General features: G+C 35.0%; 1 protein-coding gene across 1 annotated transcript in view; it reads left to right on the top strand.

Annotated features, from left to right (window-relative positions):
* The window catches only part of MAN2A1 (mannosidase alpha class 2A member 1), a 159,541-nt gene that overhangs the window by 102,133 nt on the left and 38,582 nt on the right, over positions 1–18,826 (top strand). Inside the window, exons 13-16 of the mRNA XM_060009039.1 lie at positions 11,848–12,013; positions 13,347–13,565; positions 14,295–14,417; positions 17,568–17,682. Of these exons, the coding sequence (XP_059865022.1) occupies positions 11,848–12,013; positions 13,347–13,565; positions 14,295–14,417; positions 17,568–17,682 (623 nt within the window). The remainder of the gene's footprint in view (positions 1–11,847; positions 12,014–13,346; positions 13,566–14,294; positions 14,418–17,567; positions 17,683–18,826) is intronic.

Genomic DNA, 18,826 nt, shown 5'->3' with positions numbered 1-18,826 from the left:
CTTAATGTATACTCAAAGTACTATAGGTGTTTGGATGGCTTGTGTGTTTTTCTTCGAAACGTGTTCTTTATCTCTTGTGACATGGTGTTTGCCTTCACTGTGAGTGATGTTTTTTCTAGTGTTTTGTATCTTCTTCAGTCGGTTCACTGGATTGTAGGGTATCTTTCCCAGAACTGATATTGTGTAAAAGTGTTTTGAAAAGAGAGAGTGGTTTGTGTTTTTGTTGTTTTCATATTTTTACCTCTTACATGATAGCTCACTAGCATGAAGAGATGTTGCAACAGTAAAAAGTTGTTGTTTTCTCTTCACCTGAAAGCCTCACACAAGATAGGTTTTCAGTTGTCAAAATGAATACAAACGTATTTGCCATTTTTGTCTTTCACAACAAAATAACCTTATTTTACTGTATTAACTTTTAAGATCTTTTTATGTGTAAAAATCAGCCTGTTTATGTACTATGTATTCCTCCAAAGTTATGGCGTTACAGTCATTGGAGAAATGAAATTTTCTTCTAGTAGATGAAAATTACATTTTGATTGAACATCATTCCTTATGCAGTCACCCATAAATATAATGTCTTTTGCTGTCTTTTCAGAAAATGGTTACAGATGTGATTTCTGAATTGACAAGAAAATAGAACATCTTAATGTTTTAGGTAAAACAGATGGTGTTTTTGTTTTAGGCAAAACTCTCTCAGAGTGAAAGCATCTTAACTGGTGACAAGACTCTTGGGGTCAGCCAAATTATGTACAGTTTTTGTGTCTGTTTCTTTTTATTGCTTTAGTACCCAAAATTTTAGAATAGTTGGAAAAGAATATTCATCCTTTTCATTGACTTGCTATTTTCTCTTATGCACTGGGAATAATTGCAAGATTTTTCAACCTTATTTTGTTTAAAAAAGTTATAAAATTACATGTTAATTCTAATTTGGTTGTGGTTTTATTTATTCTTTTAGAAATGCTTTTCTCAATGTAGGAAAGCCTGAAATATAGTTTTACTTTTGAGGGTTAAGATTTTAATTGATAGTATTGAGTTGCATTTGCAGCTATAAATTCGAACATTTATGATACTCTTTTGCTTCTATACCATTGAGCTTTGGGCAGATCTTACTGTCAGATACCTGGAAAGAGCACAGTGTTGTGAAGGGAGCCTTGGACTGAGAGTCAGAGGGCTCATTCTGGTCCCACCTCTGGCACTAACCAGCCTTCTTTTTTTGAAACGTTAGTTGCATTTGCAATATGTCTTGGGTGAGAGGGGCTAAAGTAGATAATCCCCAGGGTTACATCCAACTGACATTTAGTTTTTTTGTCTGTTACAACACAAATCATTTATAAAGCATTCGTTTGGATGAACACTGGGAAAGGAAGTTTGGGGGTAGAAAACTCAACTCTGGAAAATAACCAAGTTTGTTCAGTAACTGGGACATAGGATAAGGAAACTATTTTCCAAAATATCACCAGTATTGCAAAATGAAGACCTGTAATTTAACAATTCCTCTCCCACTGCCTCTTACATAAAGTAAGAACTACTGAAAGAACAGTTTGTGTTGTTATTAGAGCAGCTTTGATAAGTAGCTCAGTTTCATCACCTCAGAGAAAACCCCTTACCCCAGTCCTGCCATTACAGCTGGCTGGGGGCTTTCAGAGTGAGGGCTCTTTGCTAGGGTGGAGGTGGAGCCCTCTGATGAAGCAGAGTTCAGAGAGACTTGGGGAAATGGAACTCTGGTGGGACTCTGTGCTTCTAGCATATACAACCCGAGTCCCTTACCCACTGGAGAAGAGCAGGGCCACCTACCCCACCTCCAAGATGCCTTAAAGCCTGACTGCTTGAATTTGAATCCTGGCTCTACCATTTAAATGGCTGTGAACCATGAGCTGGATACCAAGCCAGTCTACACATCTATAAAATGGGCATGATTTTAGAACTTGATAAGTTGGTTGTGAAGCTGAAAGGAGTTAATTCAAGTACAGCACATGCTGTATGCTAGGCACTGTTCTAAAGGCTCGTTAGTGCTAGCTGTTTGGTATTACTGTTATTGTTGTTGTTGTTACTATTAACATCTGGAAAACTCTCTGCCACTTACCAAGTCAAATTTACTTTGAGTTAAAAGTAGCAAAAAATATCCCTTTAATAATATAAAATTTTATTTTTGATTTACTGCTTTGCCTATTAGTATTATAAACATAATTCTCTACACAAGGTAATGTCTTCTAACATAGAGCTTTCTAGAATATTTTCTTAATAATTGCATACTTTTCATCTAAACTAAGAACTCTTCTCAGTAATATTTAATGGAGTTCTTGGATTTTGTAAGGTATTTTCAGAAATCAAAACCTTAGTTGACAACAGCAGTTTTAGGTACTACTATCATCTTACTGTTTCATAAAGGGCATCTTCACACTAGATTCGATCACCCTGCAGTACACTTGTTTACTTTCCTTTTGACTCTTGCCCTTGGGTGAATGACTTTCATGGGATGATAGATTTATAATAGTTTTGTCCATGAATTTTAATTTATTTCTCCTAAATGTAGAAAAAAATGTTGAAATAAACTTTCATGTGTTAGGAAATTCAGATAACATTTATGTACTACTATATTCAAGTGCAATCCTAATTTTGGTTGCTGAAATGAAATTGTGTTCTGTTCTTCAGTGTTGAATTTTTCTTCTTCTTAAATGAGGCCAAATAATATATGTTACAAAATCAATTAGAAGCTTCCATAAAATGTCATGTTTTATTTTTCCTCTTGCAAATATAAAGTCCCATATCTGGTCATGGAAGATAAGTGAGATTGTTATTGTATAGTTTCTAGAGAGGTTTTTATGGGAAAACAGCTAAATGTTTGCCTATTTAAGAAGGCCTGTTTTATAGGAATAGAAACGTTTTTAAACTGGGAGGCCTTGGAAGTTACATGAAAAATCTTGTGCATGTGTGCATTTCTTCAGTGAATGGTGTCTGTATAAGGCATTCAAAGATTAGAAGATAAGTAGAATTTTAAAAGGTTAAAAATAACCACCTTGGTCAGTGTAAGGGACTGTCAATCATTTGCTTTTTATGAAGTGCAGGTCTGGGGGTTTTCTCCTCTGCTTTTTCCTTATTGTTATCTGTGGGCACTTGCACAAGGACAATGTGAATTTGGGCACGTCAGACCTTGTAGCCAGCGGATGAGAAAGTATGAGGAAGTCCTCCACGAGAGAGCAGGTCAGAGGGCTAGACACACTTACTTCAGTCTTTGCTTGGGCCCAGTTCCAAGGACCCCAAGCTCTTCTCATTGCCCTTCGCCCACCCCCACCCCTGCCCCCTTTTCCAGCATTCAAGAGTTTCTTTTCTGTGTATGGTGGTCTTTGTGATGTGAAACCGGAAGTTGGCCCTCATTTTCAAGAGGAATAGTATAACCTGGTGTATCAATTCCCTAGTGCTGCTGTACCAAATAACCACAAACTTAGTCTTTCAAAAAAAACACAAATTTATTATCTACAGTTTCGGAGGTCAGAAGTCCAAAATCAGTTTCACTGGGCTGACAAAGTATTGGCAGGCCTTGTTCCTCCTGGAGGCTCTGAGGGAAAAATCTGATCCTTTGCCTGTTTCATCGTCTAATGGTCACCTGCATTGCTTGGCCTGTGGCCCCTTCCACACACATTCCAGCCTCTTGCTTCTGTTGTCACGTGGCCACCTTCTCTGTTAGACTTCTCAGTCTCTCTCTTATAAGGACCTTGTGATTATATTGGGCCCACTTGGATAATCCAGGAAATCTCCCTATCCCAAGACCCTTAATTTAATCACATCTGCAAAGTCTCTTTTGCTATGTAAGGTAACATATTCATAGGTTCTGGGGATTAGGATGTGGACATCCTGGGGTGGACAGGGGGGCGGAATTATTCTGCCTACCATACCTGGAAACCAGTGTATTTCCAGTGGATAAGTGGGATAATTAATTTAAGAACATCAGGATAAATCTATGTAGATATCCCTCAGGTACCTCAAGTTCGAGAGGTCTGATACTGGATTTATCACCTTTATCTTGATATGTCTTCCACCCATCCTTAGGGGTTCAATCTTGGTTAGTGGCGCTACCATATCTATGCCACTCTAACTGCAAAACAGGAATTACAGGCTTTTCCTTGTGGCTTATGCATCCTTCTCCAAGGAATCCAAAAATTCCTATTAATAAGAATTCCTACCTGTTTCTCAGACTTGTTCCTCTTTTTGCATTTCTACCAGCTCCTGTAACTTAGGTTTTCACCTTTTCTACCTTGGCTGTTGTAGCTATTTACTTGGTCTTCCTCCTTTGAGTCTTGACTCCTTAAATCCTTCCTCTACCTGGCAACTAGAAGTACCTATTAAAAATGAATCTGACCATGTTAAACCTTCAAGTCACTCCCCATACCCCATATAATAAGGTTTTTAGCAATTTGTGATGACTTAAAGACACCTCACTCCTCACTGTGATTTGAGATTTATCTCTCTTTCTAGCTCCATATATTGGCATTTTAGACATGCGCTTTACTATGTAGATTCTAGTGATATTGAATGACCTGTATGTCCTGAAAATAATGTCCTTTTTTTCTTTATATATCTGTGCCATTATTCTTATGGTCACTGTACCTAGAGTGTATTTCCCTACTTTTACTTGGCTATCTCTCCCTGACCTTTTAAAAAGTTACATGTTTTTGTGGTTGTATTTTTCTGATTATTTAAAAAATACGTACTTTTTGTAAAATAGTGTTTTATATCTAGATGTCTAAAAAGTAGCTGCAGGATGTTCGCTAAAAATCCCAGAATCTAGAGGAAGTATCTCTGTTAACAGTTTAACTTCTCTTCTGCTTAATCTACTCTGTTGTTAAACATATCGGCTGAGTCCTTAATTTCAAATATTTATCCTTCTAGAATTTCATTCAGTTAATTTTTGACGTATTCAGTTTCTGTGGTGGAGTTCTTTATCTTTTCATCTACTGTATTCATGTTTTCCTCTTTCCTTGGACATAGTAATTATCATTTTAAAGGCTTATCAGTTAACGCCAATATCCAGATGTGTGGTTCTAATTCTTCTGTCTTTTTGTTGTTTAATCATGTGGCTCTGTCTTTGCAGATGTCTCAGCTTTTTATATTAAGTGCTAGACATTGTGTAGAAAAATTTTATAGGCTCTAGAAACTATCTTCTAGAGAGTGTTCACTCTTACTCCAATCAAGGGCTGTGCTAAATTGAGGCTAATTCTCTCAATGTCTTCTTCATCTAGCTCATTAAGTTTTCAACTAATAGCCTGGTATATTCTGTAGGCCCTATTCCCTGGTGGGTTCTAAAACCTCATGATATGTCTCTGCTCTACTTTTTAGAAGCTTTCTGTTTAGATTTTAAGCCTCCTTTTCTGTGCAGCTCCCAGTGTTTGGCACATGGACTGATGAGAAAGCCAACTGTGCACTTGAAGCTTTCTACATCCTCACCAAGTGCCTTTTAGCCTCTTTGCCACCACAGTGAAACTTCTCTAGGCTTTTGTTCTGGGTTTTGCAGGGAACTCAGCCTTTCCCATGCTGAGAATTGGCACAGCCCAGGGTGAAAATGGCTAGAGAAGGCAGCTCTCTTCTCTGCAGTTGTTTCTCCTCAGCAGTTCTCTGTTGCCTTCAAGCAGATGATTACTGTATTTTATCTGGTTTTTCTAGTTGGCCCATAGAAGTGAGAGCTCTCGTCAACTACTTCATCTCTCCTGGAAGTGGAAGCATTGTTTATTTTTCAACTTCAGTTTGGTGAAAGAAAAATGCTCATTTTTTCCACTTGAGTGTTTATATTTTATTGATTTGTAGGAGCACTTTACAAATATCCCAAATTTGATCTCCTTTTATTTTTTTATTCTTTAATCTTATTTTTTAATATAGAAAATGTTCTAAGCTTTTTGTTATCAAATCTGCCAGTCTTTTGCTTTGCTGTATTTTTCTGTTATGGTTAAAAAGAGAATTTGTACCACAAATTTTATATTTATTTTTCTTACTGATTTTGTATCATTTTTTCTGTTTTTAAATTTTTTAATTCATCTAGAATCAGTGTTGGCATATTGTTTTAATGCATTTGTTTAACCATTTATCTTGCCCATCTATTACTGTAGATGTATCATAGGATTGTTTTGCTCCCTTTCTCCCAATAAAAGGATTTCTGTGGGATTTTGGTTGGCAGTGCATAAGATTCATGAATTAATTTTAGGAGAGTTGTATATTTTGCAGTATTTTAGTTTTCTCACCTAGAAAAGTATGTCTCTTCATTCATTCACTTTTATGTCCCTCAGTAAAGTTCTGTCAACTTCTGTATATACATTTTGCTCATTTTGTATTAATTAATTTTCTGTTTTGAATGCTCTCCTGATTAATTCTTAATCATCCTGACTGCCATCTTTTTGTGTGTATCACAAGACACACTGTACATAGTTTTGTATTATTACCTACCCTATTATACTGAACTCAACAATTTCTCTTTCTCCCCTTCTAGACTATAGATATTCAGAACAGGGACTATGTAGTCACATTCATAAGGTTATAACTACACATACCATGAGGAGTCCTTCTCTCTGTCCTTTTTTTTTTTTTTCTTGCCTTTTAATTTAGCCACATGCCATATGGTTACTTTGTACGTGTGTAGATTCTGTGCATCTCTTTATTTATCTCCACCCCCCCCCCGCCATATTATCTGAACTCTTGTTTTAAGGTATCTATGTATAACATGTGTGGTTTTGTTAATTTCTTTCATTTAGATTTATATATGCCTTACATAAGAAAGCATATAAGGCAGCTCAGTGACCTGAGTTAATTAAAACATTCATTCCGCCATTCGTGTGATTCATGTAGCAGGGTATCTGGTCAGGACACCAGGAGGGTCTTATAATGGAAAGGAGAGATTTAATTGCTGTTGAGATTCTACTTTGTGCCAGGTCTGAGCTCTGAGCTCTGTGATTTTCCAAACATTTTATCATTTAACCCTAATTGCAATCTTGTCTCCTGATTTTGTAAATAAAGATATTAAGGCTTGAAGAAATGAAATCACGTGTCCAAAGCCTCTCAAATTTGAAGTGCTGTAGTGGGTTTTTGAACTTGAATGTATCTGACTCCAGAGCTAAGGACTCACAGAACTAATCATGATTTTTGAAGATCTAATGTATCTCAGAAAGGCTCCCTTTGTTTTTATAGATTAATTTTTTTTCCTGATGGCTAATATGGTAAGCATTATGTTTTAAACCTAGAAAACTAGGTAGACTATATGAAAAGTTCATATCTAGAAAGTGCAATTTTTGTAAACATATAAAACTATATATTTTCGTATTCAGAATACGGTACAAAGGTTACTACTCTTCTTTAGATGATGCTCCACTAATGAGGCTACTTAAAGAAGATGAATATATTGTTTGAATTTTTTAATATGCTGTCATTGATTAAGAATTGAACAGAGTGAGCTCTACTCTTTGCTTTGTTCTTAACTTTCTCTGTGATCTTGGATCTGTCATTTCCCCCATCTTTGCAAAGGGGTTAATTGCATAGCTTGTCGATGCTATTTTTTAAGGAATTAAAATAATCAAAATGAAAATGATAAAGCTCCACACTAGTAGGTATTATTCACAAATGATAAATTCTCCTACTGGGATTTTTGTGTGTTACTCATTCATCAACTATTTATTGAATGTTATTCCATGCCAGGTACTACACTAGGCACATGAAGTTACAATTACTTTTCATATAACCTGGTGTTCGCTTAATTGGTTTTAAACTGCACTTACAGGGGACTTGCAAATATTTTTCATTTCTGTCTTCTTTGCACAGCCATAAATGTATGTAGTATTTTTTAATGGTTTTTTGAATAATGTTTTTGCTTTTCTCATGCAGTGAGGTCATAAGATAAACTCTTTAGTATATGTTACAAGATATTTTCTATGCCAGCCTTCCAGTTTATAAATTTTCTTTCACAGATAAAATGTACTGAAATGTAAATAGCTCTTTGTTCATCCTGAGCTTCCTGAATATAGAAGGTCTGTGGGGATCTTTGGCATCAGTGAAGTCAAAGTTCTTCTCAAGTGAATTAGGAACTAAGGGAATCTCCACAGGAAACCGCAGTTGTCAAAATGGTTGTTATAAGCTTGGCCTGTGAATAAAGTGGTTAGGATGGTTAAGAAGATGGTAATAGGGGTAGGACTGAGTTCTAAGTCTGTTGTGGCACTTGTAGCTGCTTGCGCCTCTGCAACATACCTAACCTCCCTGAACCTCAGCTCTCCTATCTGTCCAGTGAAGGATGAAAGGCTGTGCCTCATAGATTATAGGCCTGAGGACTGAACCCCGGCATACAGGAAGCACTCTGTAAGTGGTTAACTCCAGCTTCACTCTCACCAAGAGGCATCTTACTTTCATTCTGCCCTATGTCCAGTCCAAGAAGGAAGTCCACGTGGTCCTAGTCTTTTGTTCATAGTAGGCACTGATTAGATTTGCCTCAGAGAGAGGACCTGGAATGCCACAGTTGTCTTTCTTAACATGACATAAATGACATAAATCATTTCTACAAAAGGAGTGAGGAAATTCTAAATATACTCCTCCTCATTAGAATCTTCAAGGACAGAACCTCGTTTACAGTGGAATTATAGTTCTTCCTAAAATGACTCCCAGTTTGACATGAGCGTACAGATGTCTTTTCATTTCTCTCCATTCCTTTTTCCCTCAGCCACAGTAGATCATAGTTTGCCCTCTCATTTGATTGGCAGGTATCTTCATGAGGTGAAGGTTGTTCATTGTATATAGAAAATTGAGATAATTGCCTGTAGGCAAGTTGCAGGGGCTTAATGTCATAATGCGAGCTAGGAGGCTGGATGTGACTTGGTGACAGATGATAGATAAGAAGCTAATGCAAATATAGGGGAAATTGGGAAAAAATATTTCTGAGCTTCCTATATAGTTACTTCCAAGATAAAATAGAAATTAACTAGCCCCATTTTTCAGCGATATTTTACTCTTTTCATCTGTTAGTGTGGATGAAATAATATTAATTTTTAATAAGTGAGTATGATATTATGATATGAAACCTCCTGGTTCCGTTCACAATTGATTGACTTAAAAGGATTCATGTTTGGAGATATTGGCAGTGTAACAAATGTTTGACTACTAAACATGATAATGACAATGAAAATTTAGTTAATTTGTGATGCTGTACTTATTTCCCAAGGAAATATAATTCATGTATGATAATGCTTTCTCTGTACTCTACTTGAAATGTACGTAGAGGTTTGTGTATCAGATAAATGTGTGCTGTGATGCACTTGAACATGCTGGGAATCTCTAATTATGTTAAAAAATTGTTTTCTTAGTGCAGCTTTATACTCATTATATACTCTACACATTTAGTTTTTGAATAGATTCATGGCATGATAATTACATAATCATTCAGTACAGTAGAAACATCATTATGGTCAAATACTAATTAGCTATGAAAATGAAACAAAACAGAACCTAGTTCACAGCTTATTATTAAAAGCTATTTAATATTGTACAAAACGAAATGTATGGTTGAAATTATTATTTGCTTTAAATTTGAGTCATTTTCTTCCTCGCTGGGAAGAATCAGTGTTTTGGGTGCTTGCTACCTAATTTATTGCTTGGACACATTATATTTTATTATCAGAGCCTTTATAGCCAGCTCTGGGTAGTAGAGCATCAGAGAACTTGAAGTGGGAATTCTGGGTTCTGAACCTAGGTCTGCCTCATGACTTCTGCAGAATTAAGGGACTGGCCTAAGTCTTCAGACTACATGTTCTAGAGTTCTTCACATACTGGCTCTAAGCCTCTGGGCACATGGGGTTCAGTAGTAAGTCACTCATTTCTGGGATGCTGGTTTGAACATCTTTGGTGCTGGACATGAGTGATCCTCAACTGCTTTTCTTCTCCCGTGTATCTGAGGAATATAATATAGTGTAGTTGATAACAATGAACCCTGGCATTTGTGATTCTCCAGGTGTGTTTGTGATAGGAGAACAATCAGGCAAAACGTGAGCTCTGGTGGAGGGCAGTGGGAGGGTGCAAATAGGTTGATTCCTTCAGGTAAGTCTGTTAAGCACACCTCTCAAGGGGGCAGTATTCTCACTCTCCTTGAGAATTGCTTCTGTGGATAAAAATGGGGTTTTGCCTAGCACTTTGAGGCTTCAGTGCCCTTTGTAGATATGTTTTTGCCTGCATGCTTCAGCTGCTCTTTTCTTGTATACATGTGGAATCTCAATGAATGTAAATGGTGTAAGTTAGATCTTGTGATCCTGATGTATATACTACAAGCCTAATAGGAGCCAGAGACGTTCTTATTGTCATATATTGTTACCTTTGGTATCTCACAGTACTGTCTCAATCAAAAGTGCTTCAGCTGATAAACAGCTTATAAGTCAAACATTTTATAGGTTTTACGCTACATCCTCTTTCTTTTCCTTCGTGCTTTTCTGTTATCCTTCACTTTAGTTTTGGCCACTATTAGTTTTATTTCCTGACAAACCATTTGCAATGCATTTGAAATATACAGGAGACATATAGGATAAAACAGCGCTGCTAGGCTTTCTGATGCACTAAATAAACAATGCTAGCTTGTTTGGACCAAGTCTGATATCACTGTGGGTAAGAGGGAGAAGTGGTTGACTGACTATTCATTTCTGTGTTCCTGAAGTTACAAAATTATGTAGGAAAGCAAAATATTTCAGATCATGAAAATATTCACTATTGAATCAGTTATATTATTAGTCAAATATCCTCTTTGATACTGCTTATTTTATTTGAAGATAATATGATGCAAATTGTTTATAAAGTAAAATCATAAATGTTACAAAGAGTGCATAATTCATGAAGTCTGTGACATGATGATCTAGAACGTTTTTACTCACAGGCAAAGCCATGAAGCAGTGAGGATCCAGCAGAGTTATGCTACTGAGAAAACCAAGGATGTTAGGGGATTCAACTGACAATTATTTAAATATCAAAGAATTGAGAGAGAACTTTTAGAAAAATGATTAAGTCCTTGAATATTTTTTATAAATATAGTTATGTTTAAAACCATCCTGTAAAAATGAAATGTTATGTGAAGGATGTCATAATGTACTAATATAAAATATTGTTGGAAAAATTTTGCCAAAAACCCTACTTCATTCTAAGAATTATACTTAGTTGCAAATATTGCCTAAACTTATTTTAATAGTCGTTATTTCCCTTTTCTAGCCAAGTTCCAATCAATTATTTTACCACCATTTATTATAAAATTTCATCCTCTATTTTACGTGGATTCACTTCAAATGACCTTTCCTCTAGAACCAACTCTCTTGGATAATAAGGGCCCCTGTGTATAAAATATATATGTGAATTATGTGATTCTGCATGTATAGCCGTACATTTCACTGTGTTTTAATGATCTAAAATGAATGAACTAAATGAATTTTAATTGAAATTAGTTGTGACTAAAATGCAAACAGACAATTTATGTATTTTCTTGTTCAGTGAGTTAGGCAGGGATCAGGATATTAGTGGTATAGGGCTGGTTATTTTAGAAAGACCAATAAAACCATATGTATATAAGTCATTTTCTGGGACATAGAAATAACTTAATTATAGTTGTATTAATGTCTTTCATTTGTATAACATTTATTCTTAGAAAGTCTGAGTCATTATTTCATTACTCTTTGTACTGTGTGGTATTTGTTGTGATGAAATTGCCTGTTCTCCAAAAGTTTTACCAGACTATTTCTTATAATTCTTCTCCTTGTGTTGGCTTTATGACTGTCTATGACCTGAAATCTCACAAATAAGGTGGAAAAGTTCAAATATCTTGAGACCCCAATAGTAAAGCGACTGTTTTTGCAGGTATCTTGTGGTCTACAATCCTTCAGAACAAGACCGAAACTCAGTAGTCTCAGTCTGTGTGAGCTCCCCGACAGCGCAAGTATCCTCTGCTTCAGGAAAGCCCGTGGAAATTCAAATGAGTGCAGTGTGGGATACAGCAAGTACTGTTTCACAGACAGCCTATGAGGTATGTGCTCTCTATAGAACTTAGAGAGGCAACATGAAAAAAGCATAGCCAGTATATAGTTTATATGTGTATTAATATATATCCCTGAGAGCTGTCAAGTTGGTGTATGTAAAGTGGTTAAAGTTGTAAATGCCAGAGGATTTAACTGGTGAATTAAATGACACTAAAGGAAAATAGATCCTGTGCTTTCCAAAATATTAATATCTTTGTTAGTATGTGTGTTGTATGTTATTTTTAGAATGTTATTAGTATGTATATTGTATATCTTTGTATATCTATTGTAACTTGTTCCTGAAGTCATGAAGTAATCATTTCTCATAAAATTTTGAATTTTTTGTCTAACTTAATTTAATGACAGTTATAAATATTGAAATGGAGATAAATACCATCCTTCTAAATAACTTGGGATACTTTCAACTTTTCACTGCAAAGGTGACATTAATATACTGTGAAAGAAAGACTTCCTAAAATAAGTAAGATGCTTCTTTTCTGAGATAATTATGGAAAAAATCTGGATTCAAATAATAGACATTTTGAGGGGGATATGTCTTAAAATAAGCAATAGTAAACTGAACCCCCATATCACTGGAAAGATCTAAATTTTACAGTTTGGAGTACAATTTAAATTGTTCTCCAAACCCTAAAGACACAGACATAAGCTAGGAACTCTAAAAGAAAATTAAAAGCCATTGCTGGCTGCTCTTATAAATTCATAATCCTTTAGATAGAAAGGAAAGTATAACACCAGTTTTGGTCAGATTTTACAGGAAACACCCCATTTAGAGAATGGAACAGTAGCTCCTGGAAGGCAGGAGTCATGTCTCATGGTGGGTGCATCCTCCATGCCTTGTTCAGTGTCTGCTGGCCCCCAGGCATTTGATGGCTGGTGTTGATTGAACTAATGTGCTTAATTTTTATACTGTTACACTTACCATTTTTATTTTTAATGTACTGAAATATTATAGTATTATTAAAAGATTCCTAATAATTAGGAAAAATCATTGTTCACAATAAACCCTTACCTTCATGGAGAATTTCCCTGTCTGAGCATCCATTATGAGCACCGTAGGACAATTGAGGATGGTCACATAATTTCATATATTGGATGAAAGCAGTAATGTCTTTGATAGTCTTACCCACTTGAAGTTATTAGTTTCCCTGGATAAACAGAGATGTGGATACTCTACCCATAAGTTATCAAAATATATTTATGGAATATTACTATATTCTCTTTTTTAAATATGGTAGTTTCTCCTTTTTACTAGAAGTATATATGGTTTCCTTTCAGTAGATACATTTCTCTTTAATAAATTCTCTCCTTTATCTTGTAAAGATCTCTTTTCTAGCACAGATGCCACCATTGGGACTGAAAGTATATAAGATTTTGGAAACAGCAAGTTCAAATCCACATTTAGCTGAATATGCCCTATATAATGGTCATATAGCAAATAAAGGAATTTTCAACATGAATAATATAAAAAGTGCTCAAGAAGATATAACTCTAGAGAACTCCTTTATTAAGCTGCGGTTTGGTCACTCTGGGCTTATGGAGGTATGTTCTGAATAGTTCTGAAATTTATAGAAGTCTTGTCACTTTTATTATAATATATGCAGATTACTTCTGCAAAGTGGGAAAAGTGGACACAGATTCTCTGGGAGAAAGGATAGATGAGCTATATGTACCTTCTCCTTGTGGTCCACAGTGACCACTTGCTCCTTCTAAGTGTGGTCTGGGGGGGGTGCTGCTCAGTGGACTGTTTGTTATTTGTCCACAAGATAAGTATGGAAGCTGTGGCTGTTTAGAAATGTTTATGGAAACTTTAAAGTAATTTGACTGAATAAAATTATGCCTATTGAATCTAATAATAAAAAATTTGAGTGTATATTTGGCATATCACTTTAATTTTTCTAGTAATTCACTTTCATTGTATTTTACAAAAATATTGTTCCATGCATATTGGAAATAAAAATAAATCCACTCCTTTGCTACAGAAAGTTTGAGAAGTACTGGTCTAATCTCTTAATTTGTGTATCTCTTTCTTCCTTGGTGAAATGTGTTCTTTTTGTTCCTATGGCAAAGATTTTAAATCCTAAGGTTAAGTATAAAATTTTGAGTGTTTATCTAAGAATTGTGACTATTAGAGGGTGAATGTTATCATTTTTGAATCTATTGCCTGGTAATTTTTTTTTTTTTTTGAAATTGACATATACGTGTAACTAGATACAACTTGTTAATGTCTTAATTGTGAGTTACCTTAATTTTTTTTTTTTTTATCCTTAGGAAATGATAAATAAAGGAGATGGTAAAAGTCATGAAGTAAAAGTGCAGTTTTCATGGTATGGAACCACGAGTAAAAAGGACAAAAGTGGTGCCTACCTCTTCTTACCAGATGGGGAAGCCAAGGTAAGTGCTGGTGAGCTGAGCAGTGAATAAGCACTTATTGAAAGAATAATGAGGAGCAAAATAAATGCATCTCAACATTTTGTTATCTATTAGGAATAAATGAGTTGGCTCCATTATATATATCATTATTGACACTTAGCAATTTCTAGTTGAATGTTAGATAAACAAATAATTTCTCAGAGTTGAAATTCAGTTAGGATGCTACAGTGGACAAATGCTTTCTATGGAAAGAAGCTAGATTTGATTTAAGATTAGGGTGCTGCTGTGTTGTTGTGTACATATGTGGCATGGCATATATATAGACACAAAATTCCTAGCCATATGAGAAAAATAGATTGACCACTGAGCCATTTTTCTCCTTAAATTTTAGCACTTTAAAAAGCAAACAAAAAAATGTTTTCCTACCCTTGACTGTAAAGGTAGTATATGCAAATCTTAGCACATTTAATGCAGAAAACTAAGAAAACAATAAAATTTGCCAACTATTCCACAAGCCCATGAAAACCTCTGCCAACATTTTGATATATTTTTACTGTCTTTTATTCTGTGCATATCTTTTTTCCCCCATTTTTAAGTTTTTGTCTTCCTACATGAACATATTTTATTTTTCATTGAGACAGTGCTCACAATTTGATATGTTCTTTGAAAACACGGTTTTTTTTTTGTTTTTTTTTTTGTTTTTTGCGGTATGCGGGCCTCTCACTGCTGTGGCCTCTCCCGTTGCGGAGCACAGGCTCCGGACGTGCAGGCTCAGCGGCCATGGCTCACGGGCCCAGCCGCTCCGCGGCATGTGGGATCTTCCCGGACCGGGGCACGAACCCGTGTGCCCTGCATCGGCAGGTGGACTCTCAACCACTGCGCCACCAGGGAAGCCCTGAAAACACAGTTTTAATATACACTTTTGTGTTTTAAAACTTTTAGCTATAAGATGAATGAGGTCTGAGGGTCTGATATATAATATGGTAACTAGTTGATAGCACTGTATTATATAATTGAAATTTGCTAAGAGGGTAGAACTTAAGTGTTCTCACACAAAAAACGTGTGTGTGTGTGTATATATGTGGGGAAAAAAAAAGAATTTCCTATTGTTGCATATGTACATTTTCTCCCAATACTTTACTGCTGTAACATTGTGATAAGCTTTCTCTGTAGCATTCTTTTTGTACAGTGCTAATTATTTCCTGAGAATAACTTTCCAGAAGAGTCATTTTGTGTCAGTGGAGGAAGCCTTTTAAGGCTTTTGACATATACGTACTACTTATCTTCCCTCTAGAAAGATGGCATACATATTCACTCCCACCAGTGTTTTTCTGAGAGTAGCTCTCTAGTATGCTATTCTAAGCTTTGAGAATTAGCCATATTAAATGCTTTACCTATAATAATGAGTGAAAAATATTTTACTGTTAAGATTTTTTTGATTATTAGTGAGGTTGAACTTTTTTATGTCTTTATCTTTCATATTTATTTTATGAGTTTCCTATTTAAGTTCTTTGACCATTTTTCTATCAATATGACTTGTGGATCTGTAAGTATTCTTTATATATGGTAAAATTAATCCTTTTTCCTATTTATTGCAATCCTATATCCTATTTATGCTCTCAATGTGTCATTTAGTTTGTTAATTCTTTTATTTTTCTGTTATGTGGTAGTTTTTAATTTTTGTGTAGTCAATTTTGTATTTTTTTTCTTTAGAGTTTCTTCCTTTGCTTTTACACTTACACAGGTTTTCTCCACTTTAAGATAAATTAAATATTCTCCGTATTTTGTTGCCTAGGGTCCTGTCTCCTGAAAAAGTTACTTTTGTTCTAGAAAAGCTTGCTAACCAAAATCAAATATAGATTTTAAGAGATTGTGTAGGCCACACTCAGGATTCTAGTTATTTGTCATTGTTTCTGTTTTTTTAAATCAGTGAGGAATTAAAGATAAGCTACAGCTCATAGTAGGCATTTCAGGATAGGCAGTGTGGATCCTAAGTATAAGCTACATCAGTGTTTTCTCACTTAACAGCTTTTGTGATTAGACAGGCATTTTGTTTTGACTGACATTTTCTTTTAAAAAAAAAAGTAGCTATGCTATAGAATGTTATACATGGACAATTATAATTACTAACTTATTTTAAATGATTTTATCTTTAAATAGCTCTAATATTAGATAGAAGGATAAAGAGAATCATCATATGTTTACAAAGAAGAAATAAAAGAACATCAGGGAAAGAGACAGCTGAGTTTATCAGAAAAAGGCCCGGACATCACCGTCCTAGGTTTCATTCTCCTCCATTACTTTCTATCTATATGGTAATTAGGTACAAGAACTTTGTTAACTATAAAGCATTATATTAATTTCAGAATATTTTTCTCTAGCCAAAGAGGTAAATTTGGAAGAAAATTACACAGTTCTGAAAATCTTGTGCTACATTGCAAGCCTAGCTTTTTAGGCTATTGTTGAGCTTTCTAAGGTGTGTAATACTTAAGAAAATAAAATTCTTCATAAATGCTTTAAATTTTGTTTCTGTGTCATATAAGCTATGTGTTTTATTCCCATAGTTTCTTTAATCTAGATTCTAAATAATGAAAACTAAACCAGTGGTTGCCATAGTTTTTCCGAGTTTGGAAGTTGGCTTTATATTCAGCTAGTTCTTGTGAGTAAAAGGGCAGTGTTAGAGTAGTAAACCTGACTGTGATTAAACTATGTTTCTGATTCCTGCTTCCTGTTTGCTTAAGATGATTCCCTGTGGTCATCCTAGCCACCTTCCCAACCCCTGAACTTTAGGGAGCCATGGTTATAATAAATGTTTACCTGAGAAAATGTCACTGCTATAGAACGATTGCTCATTCTAATAAACAACATATGGACAATATAGAAAGATTTTAATTAGAAATTTTTATATCTGGGAGAAATGTTTGTAGATCATCTAGGCCAATCAGGTTGTAAAATTTTTATTTTCTATTTTCAGCAGTTTTTGTCTAGTGCAAAACCTTATATTCAACTTTTGTAGCATGCACATATTCTGATACCTCGTAAATTTTGCTTTTCACTTAAAATTACAAATATCAGGTGATATACATTTGCCAGTTTGGAAACTATAATAAACATTCCTTGGAAAAACTAAAAGCCAAAATACTTTTCTTAAAAATGTGATTTCCTCCTCAGCCTTATGTTTACACAACACCACCCTTTGTCATAGTGCAACATGGAAGGTTTTTTTCGGACGTGACTTGCTTTTTTGAACATGTTACCCACAGAGTTCGACTGTACAACATACATGGTAAGAAAACAGAAACGCAGATGTGAAACAAATGTATACTGTTTCTTGAATTCTTGCTTTTCTTGAATTCTTGCTTTTCTTTTGTTGGTTTTAATAAATTAGCAGTTGGTTTTCGGAGATGACAATCATCTGTCTAACCTTGACATCAGACTTATCATATGATTTAAAATGTAGTATTTACCCTTTGATAATTAAAAATGGTAAAACATTTAACGCCTTACATATACTTGTTCTTTTCTTCTGTATATCTTCTCTTTACTATTACAGTATTTGTCTTAAGTCATGTGCTCATTTCTCAGATTTAAAAACAGTATAGTGGTTTTATTTTATAAAATGGAAATTATATTAAATGTGGCTTTCAATTAATGGATCACTGACTAGCTCTGTCTCACACACACACACACACACACACACACACACACACACACACACACACACACACACACACACGGCCTGCCTTAAATATAGAATGTATTGTCATAGTGTACTACTAGAATTTAACTTTAAAAGAAAAATGTTCTCTGCTTGTTCTGCTTGTTTATGACTCTTTAGCTTATAGAGCATAAAATCAGGCAGTTTTCATTGTTTTTAGGACAGTATTGAAGCAGCTTCTTTGTTAATCAAGTGATAAGAAGTAGGCCTTTGATCTCATTAGAAACTGAACTGTGGACCGTGGCACTGGTCCTTCCATAGGATTTGGGTGGAGCTGTGGTTCCCAAACAATCTCAGAATTGTACAGTTTTGTTGGTTGATTTTGAATTTGCTCTTTTTAGAATGGAGTACTCTTCCAACCACAAGTTTAATCCTGATAACCAGGCCATTTACCATTATATCAACTCTCTTAGAAAAGACCTCATAAAAATGCCACTTTAAATGTTTTGTTGCTGTTAGCTAAGATGAAAAATTAGAAAAGGAAAATATTCTTTCCCAGAATCTTTAGGCAGGTAGACAATAAAGCATTTCAAAACCAGTGATAAAATGAATGGGCAGGCCCTGTTTACTTTTTAGGTTTTGTGCGGAAGCAAAGGCTGCTGTGTTCAGGGAATTTCTTGGACAACTAAGTTCAGTTTTCAAATTTCAGTGTCTAAATTTGATTTTGTTTTTAGTTAACTTTCTTAAACTTCAAATCTCAACGATGTTTGCC

The sequence above is a fragment of the Delphinus delphis genome, chromosome 3 (genome assembly GCF_949987515.2).
Source record: "Delphinus delphis chromosome 3, mDelDel1.2, whole genome shotgun sequence".
Classification (NCBI taxonomy): domain Eukaryota; kingdom Metazoa; phylum Chordata; class Mammalia; order Artiodactyla; family Delphinidae; genus Delphinus; species Delphinus delphis.
The sequence above is the reverse complement of the archived record's forward strand: the minus strand, read 5'-3'. Positions and strand labels throughout refer to the sequence as shown.